This window comes from Pyrus communis, chromosome 2 (genome assembly GCF_041283825.1).
Source record: "Pyrus communis isolate YQ-2024b chromosome 2, ASM4128382v1, whole genome shotgun sequence".
Classification (NCBI taxonomy): domain Eukaryota; kingdom Viridiplantae; phylum Streptophyta; class Magnoliopsida; order Rosales; family Rosaceae; genus Pyrus; species Pyrus communis.
The window spans coordinates 25122708-25136014 of NC_142566.1; the positions used below are offsets into that span (position 1 = coordinate 25122708).

Sequence of the window (13307 nt, forward strand, 5' to 3'; positions counted from 1 at the left end):
ATAAAACTTTAAAACTTAAAAAAAAAATTAAAATTAAATTTTTTTTTTTTCTGGGCTGTCTCCTACTCTTCCCCCGAGTCCCAACACTCCCTCCTGTTAGTATGTAAGTTGTTAAGCTGATTAAAACATATTATAAGGTTGTTATGTGTGTTATGTCTCAGCTCATAGGCTGAGCTATTGTGTAAATCTGTGATGTGTTGATTAAGTCTCATAGGGCTTATCATTTGACAAGTGTCTTGATCTTAAGATAGGTTGTAATGGTTGGTTGAGATTGAATTGAGGATATGTCTCTCTCTCTCTCACCTACCAGTTAAGTAACTCTTCAAGCTACACTGCTCAGTAAGAAATACAAAGATAGTTGTTTCATAACGTGCTCTGTGTGTTTTTCTCTCTCTCTGATTTCATCTTCAAAATCTTTCAAACTATTTGTTTCAAATTCTGTTAGACTTGGTTGTGTAGTCTTTTATTTCGGATTCTAACATGGCCTCAGAGCCAAGTTCGATCTAAAACTTCTGGGCGTTGTTTCTACGAGTGGGTGAGCTCGGAATCACAGCAAAAGCTTATTGCAGTGATTTGAGTGTCTAGTATGGCTGGATCTGGAGGAAGTGAGCTTCGGGCTCCAATTTTTAATGGCGAGAATTTTGATTTCTGGCAAATCAAAATGAAGACCATTTTTCGCTCGTATGAGCTGTGGAATATGGTAGAGAGTGGGTACAGAGCTCCGACGAAGGACGAGGAACTCACAGAGGCGGAGAGGAAGCTGCTGCGTGAGAATGTCGTTAAGGATGCTAGGGCACTCGGTATTATTCAAGGTGCAGTTTCAGATCAAATTTTCCCGAGGATCGCAACTCAAGAAAGTGCGAAGGCTGCGTGGGATATTCTGAAACAAGAGTTCGTTGGTGATAAACAAGTAAGATCTGTGAAACTTCAAGGTCTTAGGCGAGATTTTGAATACACTCGCATGAATGATAGTGAATCTCTTTCTGTGTATATTGCTAAATTGTTTGATCTGATTAATCAAATGAAGAGCTATGGTGAGGATCTGAGTAATCAAAGAATTGTTCAGAAATTGTTAATTAGTTTACCTAAGTCCTATGATAGTATTGCAGCTGTGATAGAGAATACTAAGGATTTAGACACCATAGATGCACAGGATGTTGTAGCTATTTTGAAGGGGTATAAACAAAGGTTGGATAGACATGGAGAGAGTAGTATAGAGAAAGCATTTGCTAGTTTGAAATTTGTTCCGAAGTCTAATAGGTTCACTGGTCAGCCAAACAGTAACAAATATTCCAAGAATTTTAAGCCAAAAGAGAAACAATGGAGTAACAAGGGTGATTGGAGTAATAAGGGTGGATTCACTGTGAAAAATGAGGCAAACAACACTGGGGATAAGTGTAAGTTCTGTGATAAACTTCATTATGGAGAGTGTTGGCTTAAAAACAAAGTTAAGTGTCACGAGTGCAACAAAATTGGGCATATTGCAAGGTATTGTAATATGAACAAGGCTGTGCAGCATGTGAACTTTGCTAATCAGGTTGAAGAAACTGGAAATTTGTTTTATGCAAAGCATTCTGGAGAAGTGAGGAAGATAAGTGATGAATGGTATATAGATAGCGGATGTAGTAACCATATGACATCCAGAGAAGACCTACTTGTTGATATTGACAGGAAAGTGAAAGCCAAAGTCCAAGTTGGCACTGGAGTTTTGGTTGAAGTTGAAGGGAAGGGAACACTGATCATTGAAACCATAAAGGGTCGAAGATATATAAAAGAAGTGATGCTGGTACCTGGTCTTGCAGAAAATTTGTTAAGTGTGGGACAAATGACTGAGCACGGTTATTTTCTGTTATTTGGAGATTATAAGGTGGATGTGTTTGATGATAGATCCTTACAGAACCTGGTAGTCAGTGTGAAGCAGAAAGGAAATAGATGTTTTCCTTTGATTCTCAACACAAACAAGGAGATTGCATTGAGGACAAATGTGCAGGAGTGTGTTAGAATTTGGCACAAGAGATTTAGGCATCTAAATTTCAGAAGTCTCAAACTGTTACAGAGTCAAGAGATGGTTTTGGGGCTGCCTGAAATCCAAGACAGTGAAACTGTGTGTCAAAGTTGTGCACTGAGGAAAAATCATAGGGAACCATTTCCCAGAGAATCAATGTGGAGAGCAAAAGAACCACTTGAACTAATACACTCAGATTTGTGTGCTCCCATGCAAACATCCAGTTTGAGTGGCAATCGATACTTCATTACCTTCATAGATGATTATTCAAGAATGTGCTGGGTATATTTCTTGAGAAACAAATCTGAGGCTTTCTATGTGTTTAAGAAATTTAAAGCCATGGTTGAGCTTCAAAGTGGATATCATGTCAAGAAGCTAAGAACAGATAGAGGAGGAGAGTTCAATTCACACGAGTTTGGAAAATTCTGTGAAGACTTGAGAATAGAAAGACAGCTCACAATTGCATACTCTCCACAGCAAAACGGAGTAGCAGAAAGGAAAAACAGAACAATTGTGGAGATGGTAAAGTGCATGATCTTTGAGAAAGAACTCCCATACAATCTCTGGTGTGAAGCAGTAAACACATCTGTTTATCTGCTAAACAGGAGTCCTACAAAACCAGTGAAGGATACTACACCTTTTGAGAAATTTAGTGGTAGAAAACCTGGGGTTAAACACTTGAAAGTGTTTGGTTCAGTTTGTTATTCTCTTATTCCAGGGAATCTAAGACACAAATTAGAAGAAACAAGTGTTATGGGTGTGTTCATTGAATATGGTACCTGTGAAAAAGGGTATAGGGTACTGAATCCTCTAACTCAAAAGGTTCTGTTATCTAGGGATGTAATTTTTGATGAGAATGGTAGATGGGACTGGGAGAAACACAAAGTCAAGGAGGTCTGTATTCCTTTATCTGCAGTTGGATCTTCAGATTTGGACAGAATTGATGAGTTGTCTGAATTTCATGAACAAGAAGGATCTGATGAATCTCAAGTTCAAGCTGGAAGTTCTCCAGTTGCTGCTATTGGTGAATCAAGTAACTCACTGGTCTCATCTCAGTATGACAATACTCCACTGAGATATAGAAACCTGAGTGAGATCTATGAGAGATGTCACTTATGTATTGTTGAACCTGAATCCTTTGATGAAGCTGCACATGATGAAGCTTGGAAAAAGGCAATGAGGGATGAGATGAATATGATTGAGAAAAATCAGACATGGGAGTTGGTGAAAAGACCCTCAAATAAGCCTGTGATTGGGGTAAAATGGGTGTATAAAACAAAGCTGAATTTGGATGGAACAGTGCAAAAGAACAAGGCTAGACTTGTTGCTAAAGGCTATGCACAAAAGCCTGGAATTGATTTTAATGAGACTTTTGCACCTGTTGCAAGGTTAGACACTGTTAGAACTCTGATTGCACTGGCAGCAAAGAATAAATGGAAGTTATTTCAACTAGATGTAAAGTCTGCCTTTCTGAATGGAGTATTAGAAGAGGAAGTATATGTTGAACAACCAGATGGGTTTGTGGTGCAAAGAGAGGAAGAAAAGGTTTACAGATTACATAAAGCCTTGTATGGCCTAAAACAGGCACCTAGGGCCTGGTATGGTGAAATAGATTCATATCTTATGCTTTGTGGATTTAAGAAAAGCATCAGTGAAGCAACTCTGTATACCAAGTACAAGGGAAACACAGATTTGATCATAGTATCCATCTATGTTGATGATATTATATATACTGGAAATTGTCAAGAATTAATGGATGTTTTCAAAGCTGAGATGATGCATAAGTATGAGATGACAGATCTTGGTCTTTTACACCATTTTCTTGGTATGGGAGTGATCCAAACTGAGGAGTGTATCTTCATTCATCAGAGGAATTATGCCTTATCTCTTCTGAAGAAATTCGGATTACAGAATTGCAAATCAGTGAATACTCCTCTGGTTCCAAGTGATAAACTGAGAAAAGAGGATGGAAGTGGAAATGCAGATGAAGCTCAGTATAGACAGATTGTAGGTAGTCTGCTGTATCTCACAGCAACTAGACCTGATATAATGTATGATGCCTGTCTCTTAGCTCGGTTTATGCATTGTCCCACTAACAAGCACTATGGAACAGCAAAGAGAGTATTGAGATATGTTCAAGGAACTCTTGATTTTGGTTTGGAATACAAGAAAGGTGAAGGAACACTCTTAATGGGATACTGTGACAGTGACTGGAGTGGCTCAGAGGATGATATGAAAAGCACATCTGGGTATGCTTTTACTTTTGGAAATGGGATTTTCTCTTGGTCTTCAGTCAAGCAACAGTGTGTTGCATTATCTACAGCTGAAGCAGAGTATATCAGTGCTTCTGAAGCAACAGCATAGGCTACTTGGTTGAGATTTGTTCTAGAGGATTTTGGTGAAATGCAAACAGTTGCAACACCTATGAATTGTGACAATACATCAGCCATAGCCATCTCCAAGAATCCCATCTTTCATCAGAAAACCAAGCATATAAACAGAAGATATCACTTCATAAAGGAAGCATTGCAGCAAGGAGTAATTGATTTGATTCACTGTCCTACTAAGGAGCAACTAGCAGATATCTTTACAAAAGCATTGGCAAGGGAGCAGTTCACTTACTTGAGAAATCTTCTTGGGGTGAAATCAGTTCACAACTTAAAAGGGAGTGTTAGTATGTAAGTTGTTAAGCTGATTAAAACATATTATAAGGTTGTTATGTGTGTTATGTCTCAGCTCATAGGTTGAGCTATTGTGTAAATCTGTGATGTGTTGATTAAGTCTCATAGGGCTTATCATTTGACAAGTGTCTTGATCTTAAGATAGGTTGTAATGGTTGGTTGAGATTGAATTGAGGATATGTCTCTCTCTCTCTCACCTACCAGTTAAGTGACTCTTCGAGCTACACTGCTCAGTAAGAAATACAAAGATAGTTGTTTCAGAACGTGCTCTGTGTGTTTTCCTCTCACTCTGATTTCATCTTCAAAATCTTTCAGACTATTTGTTTCAAATTCTGTTAGACTTGGTTGTGTAGTCTTTTATTTCGGATTCTAACACCTCCTTCCCTCCCTCCCTTCTCTCATCTCCACCCACCCAACCCTAAATTCAATTAATTCTCCAACTCCCACTTTGATGGCCACCGTCCCCCTCCTCTACCTCTAGTTCCCACTTTAATTAATTCTCGCTTTCAATTCTTCTTCTCTACACGAAGACACCCAAATCTTGCAGGTACTCTCTCTCTCTTTCCTCCTCGATCTGTCTCTCTCTACCTCTATGATTTTTTATTTTTTATTTCTTCCTTTTTTGTGAATTTAAAGGAAGTTCATAATCAAATATTCGCCAAGAACAAATGGATTTGCAGGACGTCAGGGTCTTTAGACTGGATGTGGGTAAGGGTCCGATTCGGGAGCGCCCAATGGTACGAATTCTGGGTCGGATTCGGGAAGATCCACGTCAGGTTGGAGGCCTTGACCGGATCCGAAGGAGGATGGTAGAGATATGCAGCCTTGGGCTTGGCGTGTTGGAGGATTGGGCTCCGTGAATAACTTATGCGGCGGCGTCTCTTGCAATGGTGAAGACGGAGGAGGTTGTTGGGTATTTGCAATGGTGAAGACGGAGGTTCGAAATGGGGATTTCCTAAACCCTTTATTATTATTTATTTTTATTTTCTTTTTTTTTCTTTTTTTTTTTTAATTTTTTTAATTTTTTTAATTTTTTTTATTTTTTTTTATTTTTTAAGTTTTAAATTTTTTTTAATGTCCAAGTGGGGCCAGTTTGAATTTTTAATTTCCACGTGGGCTCTTTTAAACCATTATTTTGGGTTTTAGAAATTATTATCACTATATAAATTCCTTAACCCCAATTAAATTAATAAAAGCCCCGTTTACATTTTTAGGTAGTTATATCCAATCATTGTTCATATGGACGTCACGTTATCAGTTAACAGAAGACTTAACAATCAAACTAATGGACGTGTGAGACTATTTCAAAATTAACATTTTAGGTATGATTCTGGGATGAAATAAATTTCATGTACTGAATGTTGAAAATCACGAAGCTTGAGGGTAGTAAATTGAGATTTATCCTATTATTTAAATAGATAGTTTTCCTACCATTATCAATTTTAAATTTATTCAATTAATAAATGTTAGTAATAAAAATAGTGGAGGAGGTTTTTTTTTTTTGGGGGGGGGGTTGTGGGGGTTTGGTTTGTTTGGGTGTAATGGTCCTCATCCCTGCAAGGAAGGGTTGGTGTCTTGTTGGAAATATTGTTCTCTTTCTCCAGGAAAGAAAATGTAGGGCATCATGGGCAGGTAAACAATTGGCAAATGATGAACTTTATAGACTTGGAATCTTAAATTTAATTAAAGTCTCAATCGACATGCCTTTCCCTTAGTCTAAAGGAGTTTTCAATATGCACAGTTTTGGTGCGTTAACTTTTGCTTGATAAAGTTGGCCATGACGAAAGACATACTGAAGAAAACGATATCGAGGAAGAAACCAACATTCATGCATGCATGATTGCAACTTTGATCTTGAGATATACATATGTTATGAGATTACAACAAACAATATACGATAATTACACTAAATTTATCTAAATTACAGAAGAAAAAAAATTCAAACTTGAATACGATGAGTGAAGCACGCATGCATACAGCTTTAACAAACTTAATTAAACTCAAATACGCTCGTGAATTATCTTTCTTGACAACCTATTAACCTAGGCCAAAACTTCAGTTTCATTATTAGTGAATGAAGACGGTGCACTGAATTTCAAAATTACTTAGGGCAACAAACCTAGTGCATGATGATATGCAAAAGCTTTTGCTGTCAGATCTTATCTCCAACATGCATAATTAATTTATAAATATGCTCTCATTGATCAGAATCATATTCCTATTTCTTTGCTAACCACTAGTTTAAGTTGAATTTGGGGCTTCAAGCAAGGTATTTTACCATGTCAAAGTGTTTGACCTTATGATTTTCACACTAATCCTTCAATCTCTTATACTCTTTCTTTTAAGTGTATACAAAATTTATGGAGTATTCGAATTAGAATGCAGATACGAGGTTCAAAATTATTATCTTTATTCTAAGGTAACTTTTTTACAAACGCTTCTCATTGACTTAGTCTACGAAATAAAAGAAAATTTTCAGCAAGTCATGTTTCCGACACACTAAAAAATATTTCACAACATAGTGGTAAAATTGAAGGATTGATTTTTTGTTTAGTTTGACTAATTTACCCATGGTTTACTAGATTCTTTACTCTCTAAATAATTTTTGAATTAAGGGTTTTTTAGTATTTTCCTATAAGGAGTATGGGCCATTGGCCACACCAACAGCCCAGTTTCAGCGGGCCCTTTTTTTTTTTTTTTTTTTCATTTTATATGGGCAAAATGGTCTTTTTGTGAGGCAATAATCTCAACGCTGATACACGGTACACCTTTGAAGACATATTTAGATGCTAAAGAGAATTTTGAGTCCTTAAAAGAATATTATCTTTAATAAAAAAATTCTTGTAGTATAAACACTAAATTTGAAGATTATATAATAAAAAAAATTTAATTAAATATGAATCGTTTATTTATAATAGAAAGAAAAAAATTATGTAGAACCCAACCTACAACTGCGTCAGCAACTGTCTGGCTACTAGCATTCACCCACATTGTTGGAGCAAATGGATGAGCTACAACATCACTCAAACCCAATATTTAGAAGAAGCATGCAACCTTTAACGTGGGTGGGTCTCCATTCCCACTCAAAGTTGTCCTTATATATAGTTCTCAAATGTAAGGAAGATTTGTACTCCGGCCAATTTCTATACTATAGGATTGGAGCTCAGACCCACTAAAAACTAGAAAGTCCTTAAATTTAAGGGTAAATTACACTTTACCACCTCAAGTTTGGGGTCGATTTCAATTTCTTAAAACATTTCAATTTCATACCTCAAGTACTATTTTTGTCACATTCCCGTCCGGGGCGGATCACTTCCCAGGCCCGCTCCACCATCGTAGCACGATATTGTCCGCTTTGGGCTTACCATTCCTTCACGGTTTTGTTTTTAGGAACTCACGAGCAACTTCCCAGTGGGTCACCCATTATGGGATTGCTCTCACGTGCTACTCGCTTAACTTCGGAGTTCCAATGGAACCCGAAGCCAGTGAGCTCCCAAAAGGCCTCGTGCTAAGTAGGGATGAGAATATACATATAAGGATCACTTCCCCTGGGCGATGTGGGATGTCACAATTTTATTTCAAAATAATACATCCGTTACATTTTCCATCCATTGATTCGTTAAGAGCTGATGTGGCTGCCACATTTGTTGCCACGTGGCAATTTTTTTTTTTTTTAACCTGAATCTTCTTCAAATAAAAAATAAAAAAAAATTGAAAACGCAGAACCCACCCCCACTTCCCCCGCAACCCCTCTTCTCCCTCTCAAGCCTCCCAACCACCTTCCTCTCCTCCACTCTCTTCACCTCCCCTCCCATCCAAAAACCCACCCTATCCCACCCCACCCCCACCTTCCCCGAGCCCTTTATCCTTTTCACCCCCACCCCCATTCTCCCTTCTCTCATCTGCAACCCCACCCACCCTTAGCAAACCTAACTCCATAATTGAAGTTAGGGTTTTACTATTTCTCTGCAGTAAAAAAACCAATCAAAAAAGAAGAAGAAACCATAATTGAAACAGAAAAATGGGAATCAGAGAGAGAGAGAGAGAGTAAAAGGCGTATGTCCCTTGAACTGGAGGAGGCCGAGGTCGTCGAGATAAGAGACGATGAGGTGAGCAGACTCGATGGGGATGATGATCTGGACAAGCTGCATAGGCTCTGACCTAAACAGATCCATCAGATGACAGCACTTTCTCATTCTCTCTCTATCTTCTCTCTCCTCTCTCTCGATGGTGTGTTATGTGTCTATGTTGGTGTAAACGTGTGACTGCAGACAGTTGGGGAAGGTGGAGGTAGGGTGGGGGGTTGCGGGGGAAGTGGGGGTGGGGTAGGATGGGGTGGGTTTTTGGATGGGAGGGGAGGTGAAGAGAGTGGAGGAGATGGAGGTGGTTAGGAGGCTCGGGAGGGAGAAGAGGGGTGGTGAGGGGTTGCGGGGGAGGTGGGGGTGGGTTTTGCGTTTTTCGGTTTTTTTTTTTTTTTTTTTTTTTTTGAGAAGATTCAGGTTTTTTTTTTTTTTTTTTTGCCACAGGACACAAATATGATAGTCACGTCAACTCTTAACTGATTAATGGATGGAAAATATAACGGATGTATTATATTGAAATAAAATAGTACTTGAGATATGAAATTGAAATGTTTTAAAAATGTTAAAAAATTAAAATCGACCTAAAATTTAAGATGAGAAAGTGTAATTTAACCTAAATTTAAAGACATAATAAGTTGTAGTAGGTGGTAAGGACTCCACTGGAGGAGTAGCTCTAAAGGGCGCGATTAACGGTGGTCTCCTTTTTGAAAAGGGGAGACAGAGCCTCAAATGGAAGCCGGCAATTCGACCGTTGCCGTGTCAAGGTTGAAGAGGGAAGATTGCGAGCGCCCCAAAAACGACTCTCGCTTCTCCAATTGGAAGGTAAAATGTCTCTGCGTTTCTTATGGAATTAAAGTTTTTATTTATTTTTTTTAATTTAATCCTAGAATTTGAGGATAAATTTGAAATATTTGGAGATTTCTCTACTGATTTCAGTCACTGTTCGGTTGGAAATTTTCAAATTAACTCCAAATCCTTGCCTTAAATCTTGTTTCTCTGATTACCCAGATTCCATAATCTAATTTTACATGGTATTTACAGTCTGGGTTTGTTGACTTTAATCTGGAATTTTAGGATAATTTGAATTTAATTCCAAATCTTTACCTTAAATTATGTTTCTCTGATTACCCAGATTCCAGAATCCAATTTTATTTGGTAATTAAAATCTGTCTTTTTTTTTTTTTTTGTTCTGTATTTGTTATTGTGAATTTAGATACTAGTTGGCCCTTCTGATTGGGAAGACCATTCGCTGGGCAAAGAAGGAGCTGAAAGATACAGAGTTCATAACCTCCCCAAAAAGGAGAGTCCCGGTGTCTATGAACTTGGGGTTTCCGGTTGTAGCAGCCTAGGCCGTGAGAGTGGGAAGCTTGACCCAGGCTGCGTAGTCCCGGTGTACCTTGGACAAGCTGATAATGCGAGGACTCGACTTCAGCAATACGGTCGTTCAGGTGCTCATTTGGGCAATGGCAGTTCAACTGATCATCCTACTGACTGTGTCCGAAGGGAAATGGGGCGCGGATTGTTTGAGGACATACTGTCAAGAGGCTACCCCATTGTGTATAGATGGGCTCCTGTGAGTATATCTCAATCTTGATTTCCTTAAAGTTCGAAATGACTTGGTTTTCTTGGAGAGATCGGCATTGATGCTAGGATGTTGAGAGTGTAAAATCTTATGTCGGAAACTTGACAACGTGAAATACAGTATGTGAGTGGTTCCACTACTAATAACGCTGAGGCCTATTGCAATAAAATACCTCACTAGCAAGACCAGATAGTTAAATGCAAGCTAGGGGTAACGTCGATGTTAGACCAGTTAGTAGTAGGCTGCTAGTGCGCTTGTCTGAAACCTTGAGATATCATGCATTTGCTAAGTTACCACTGTCATTCTTACGAGTTGAAGAAATTGGATATTATGATGGTCCTTATTGATTCTTTGTTGATTGTCAAACAGATGGAAAACAAAAGCGACGCACTGAAAACAGAAAATCAACTGCTTGATACATATGATTATGCATGGAATAGAACCAATAATGGAGCAAGGCGCCCTGATGATGTCCATCGAAAACTCAAGAATATATCTTCAAGCACTACGCAACGTACTGACATTGCCCAGGAGCTTCTTCCTTCCAGTCAGAAGAAAGTGGGCATCAGAATTGAGTCAAGCAAACCAATTTCAACGGGTGACAAATTCGGTGCTTATGATGACAGGGAGATCCACAACTCCCCTTGTCGGGTCTTCAAGCTCGGCAGAGCACAGCCTAGGTTGGTTTCGAATAGAAGCATTACTGAGGAGAATACTAGTATAATTTGTGGGGCGGATGTAGGAGATGGTTCTGTTTGCAGAACAGCACCAGTTCCCGGAAGACAGAGGTGTGCTGAACACAAAGGGATGAGGGCTAAGGGGTCAACCAGAGTTGGGATATCAAACAGCAATGTCGACTCACAGTACCGCTTTATCAGCAACCATGATTCAGTAGAGCCTTGCGGATTCATCTTGGCTGATGGATCGCCTTGTGGAAGGCATCCTATTCAAGGGCGGAAAAGGTGTAATCAGCATAAAGGGAGAAGAATTTAGAAACCCTAAACTTGTGGGACTTCACAATCTGCCTGGTTCACCTAGACGCTAGGCCCTAACCCGCTTCCGATTAGCACCTAGCGTCTTTTAGAACCTTACTACAACGGTTGTTTTATCTTCCTTAAATTAATTGTATAAAGTGGAGAATGCAGGCTTCAATTTGTTGTTGCTTGCTATTTATGCCTAGGAAATAATGTTGTAGCTTTATCTATTGGTGCATGCCCTTTAATTTAATGTTGTATTGGCCAAAAAAAAAAAAACAATAATATTGTTGTAAACAGCTTGTTGTATTATATGTCATTTATATTGAACTCAAAATCTGTTCTGTGATTCCGAAAATTCTATGGTATAACTTCTCATTTTCATCTTTGTTAATTTCCTGTTTGGTTCCAAGAAAATGTAAGAAAATTTGAACGCATTGATTAGCCTTTCTAGGCGCGCATCATCCAATTAGATAGTTTTTGTTTGGATTCCAAGAAAGTGTAAGACAATTGCACGAATTGATTTGCTTTTTCAGGCGCGCACCGAGTTAGGTAGTTAATTTCCTGTTTGGATTGCGAGAAAATGCAATAAATTTTTAACGAATTTGTTTGATTTATAGGCGCATCGAGTGGCGCACAAGCTGTGGATCTAGAACCAGAGGCCGCTGGCGCTTGCACGGCACTCGAGGATCGCGGACGTGTTTGCGGTGGACATACACCCAGCGGCGAGGATTGGAAATGGGCTGCTGTTCGACCACGCGACAGGGTGGTGGTGGGGGAGACAGTGGTGATCGGGAACAACGTGTCAATACTCCACCACGTGACGCTGGGTGGCACCGGGAAGGTCGGCGGAGACCGGCACCCGAAGATCGGCAACGGGGTTTTGATCGGTGCGAGCGCGAGTATTTTGGGGAATGTGAAGATTGGGGAGGGCGCAAAGATTGGGGCGGGGTCAGTTGTGCTGATTGATGTTCCTCCGAGGACCACGGCGGTAGGAAATCCGACAAGGTTGGTTGGCGGGAAGGAACGGTCGTCGAAGCACGAGGATGTGCCTGGCCAGTCTATAGATCACACCTCGTTTATTTCGGACTGGTCCGGCTATATTATATAGAAATTTAAAAGTTAGTTTCTTGTTGGTTATGACAGTTATTTCTCGTTAAGTTGCAGCTGAACTAGTTATGTTAATTATTTCCCCACCTCTAATGGGAGAGGATCCTCTCTGGAGCTGGTTCCACCAGAGCCTTCGGATCCTCCTCCTTCCTCTTCTTTCTCTGTACTTTTTCAGCCCCTGGAGTCGGCTTTTTGGGCTCCCTGGAGCTAGTTATTGGCAACGTTGTAGTAGTCTTCGTCGACTATGTGGTTTTGAAGTTTTCCAATAACTAGCTTCGAGGAGGCCACAATGCCAACTCCCACCGACTCCCACTCCAAGGGAGCATGACGCCCACTCCGAGGACCGAAAACTGCAGAGAAAGAAGAGGAAGGAGGAGGATCCGAAGGCTCTAGTGGAACCGGCTTCCGAAAGGATCCTCTTCCGCCTCTAATGTTTTAACAATGCAATAATCCTTTGTTTTGTAATATTTTTTTAAACGTAAAAATAAGTTTTTAGATAGTACATTACAAAACTATAAAGTATATGAACTAAAAGTGAGTTAAAAGAAGTATAAATTCTTCAAGAACAAATTTTGAAAGGTAAATTACACTTTACCGCATCAGGTTTTAAGTCTATTGTAACCTCATACAATATCTTCAAAACATTTTACTTTCATACCTCACGTACTATTTTATTTTAATATAATACATCCGTTTTCCATCCATTGGTCCATTAAAAGCTGACGTAGCTGCCAAATTTGTGCCATGTGGCAAAAAAATATTTTTTATTCATTTAAAATATAATAATACTTTTCCCTATTTAAAAATAATAATAAAAAAAAAAAAAAAAACTCATCTTCTTCCCGTAGCCTTCCCCTTCCTTGCAACCCAAAC

General features: G+C 39.2%; 1 protein-coding gene and 1 pseudogene across 1 annotated transcript; both read left to right on the forward strand.

The window, feature by feature from the left end:
* The first annotated feature begins 9392 nt into the window (after positions 1 to 9392).
* Positions 9393 to 11673, forward strand: LOC137746781 (protein EFFECTOR OF TRANSCRIPTION 2-like). Its single transcript, XM_088689093.1, has 3 exons — positions 9393 to 9590; positions 9982 to 10341; positions 10720 to 11673. Exons 1-3 carry the CDS (start codon positions 9498 to 9500, stop codon positions 11341 to 11343), a joined length of 1077 nt encoding a protein of 358 aa, XP_088545219.1. The 5' UTR covers positions 9393 to 9497; the 3' UTR covers positions 11344 to 11673.
* On the forward strand, positions 11638 to 12459 carry LOC137747003 (serine acetyltransferase 5 pseudogene; annotated as a pseudogene).
* Positions 12460 to 13307: the final 848 nt, after the last annotated feature.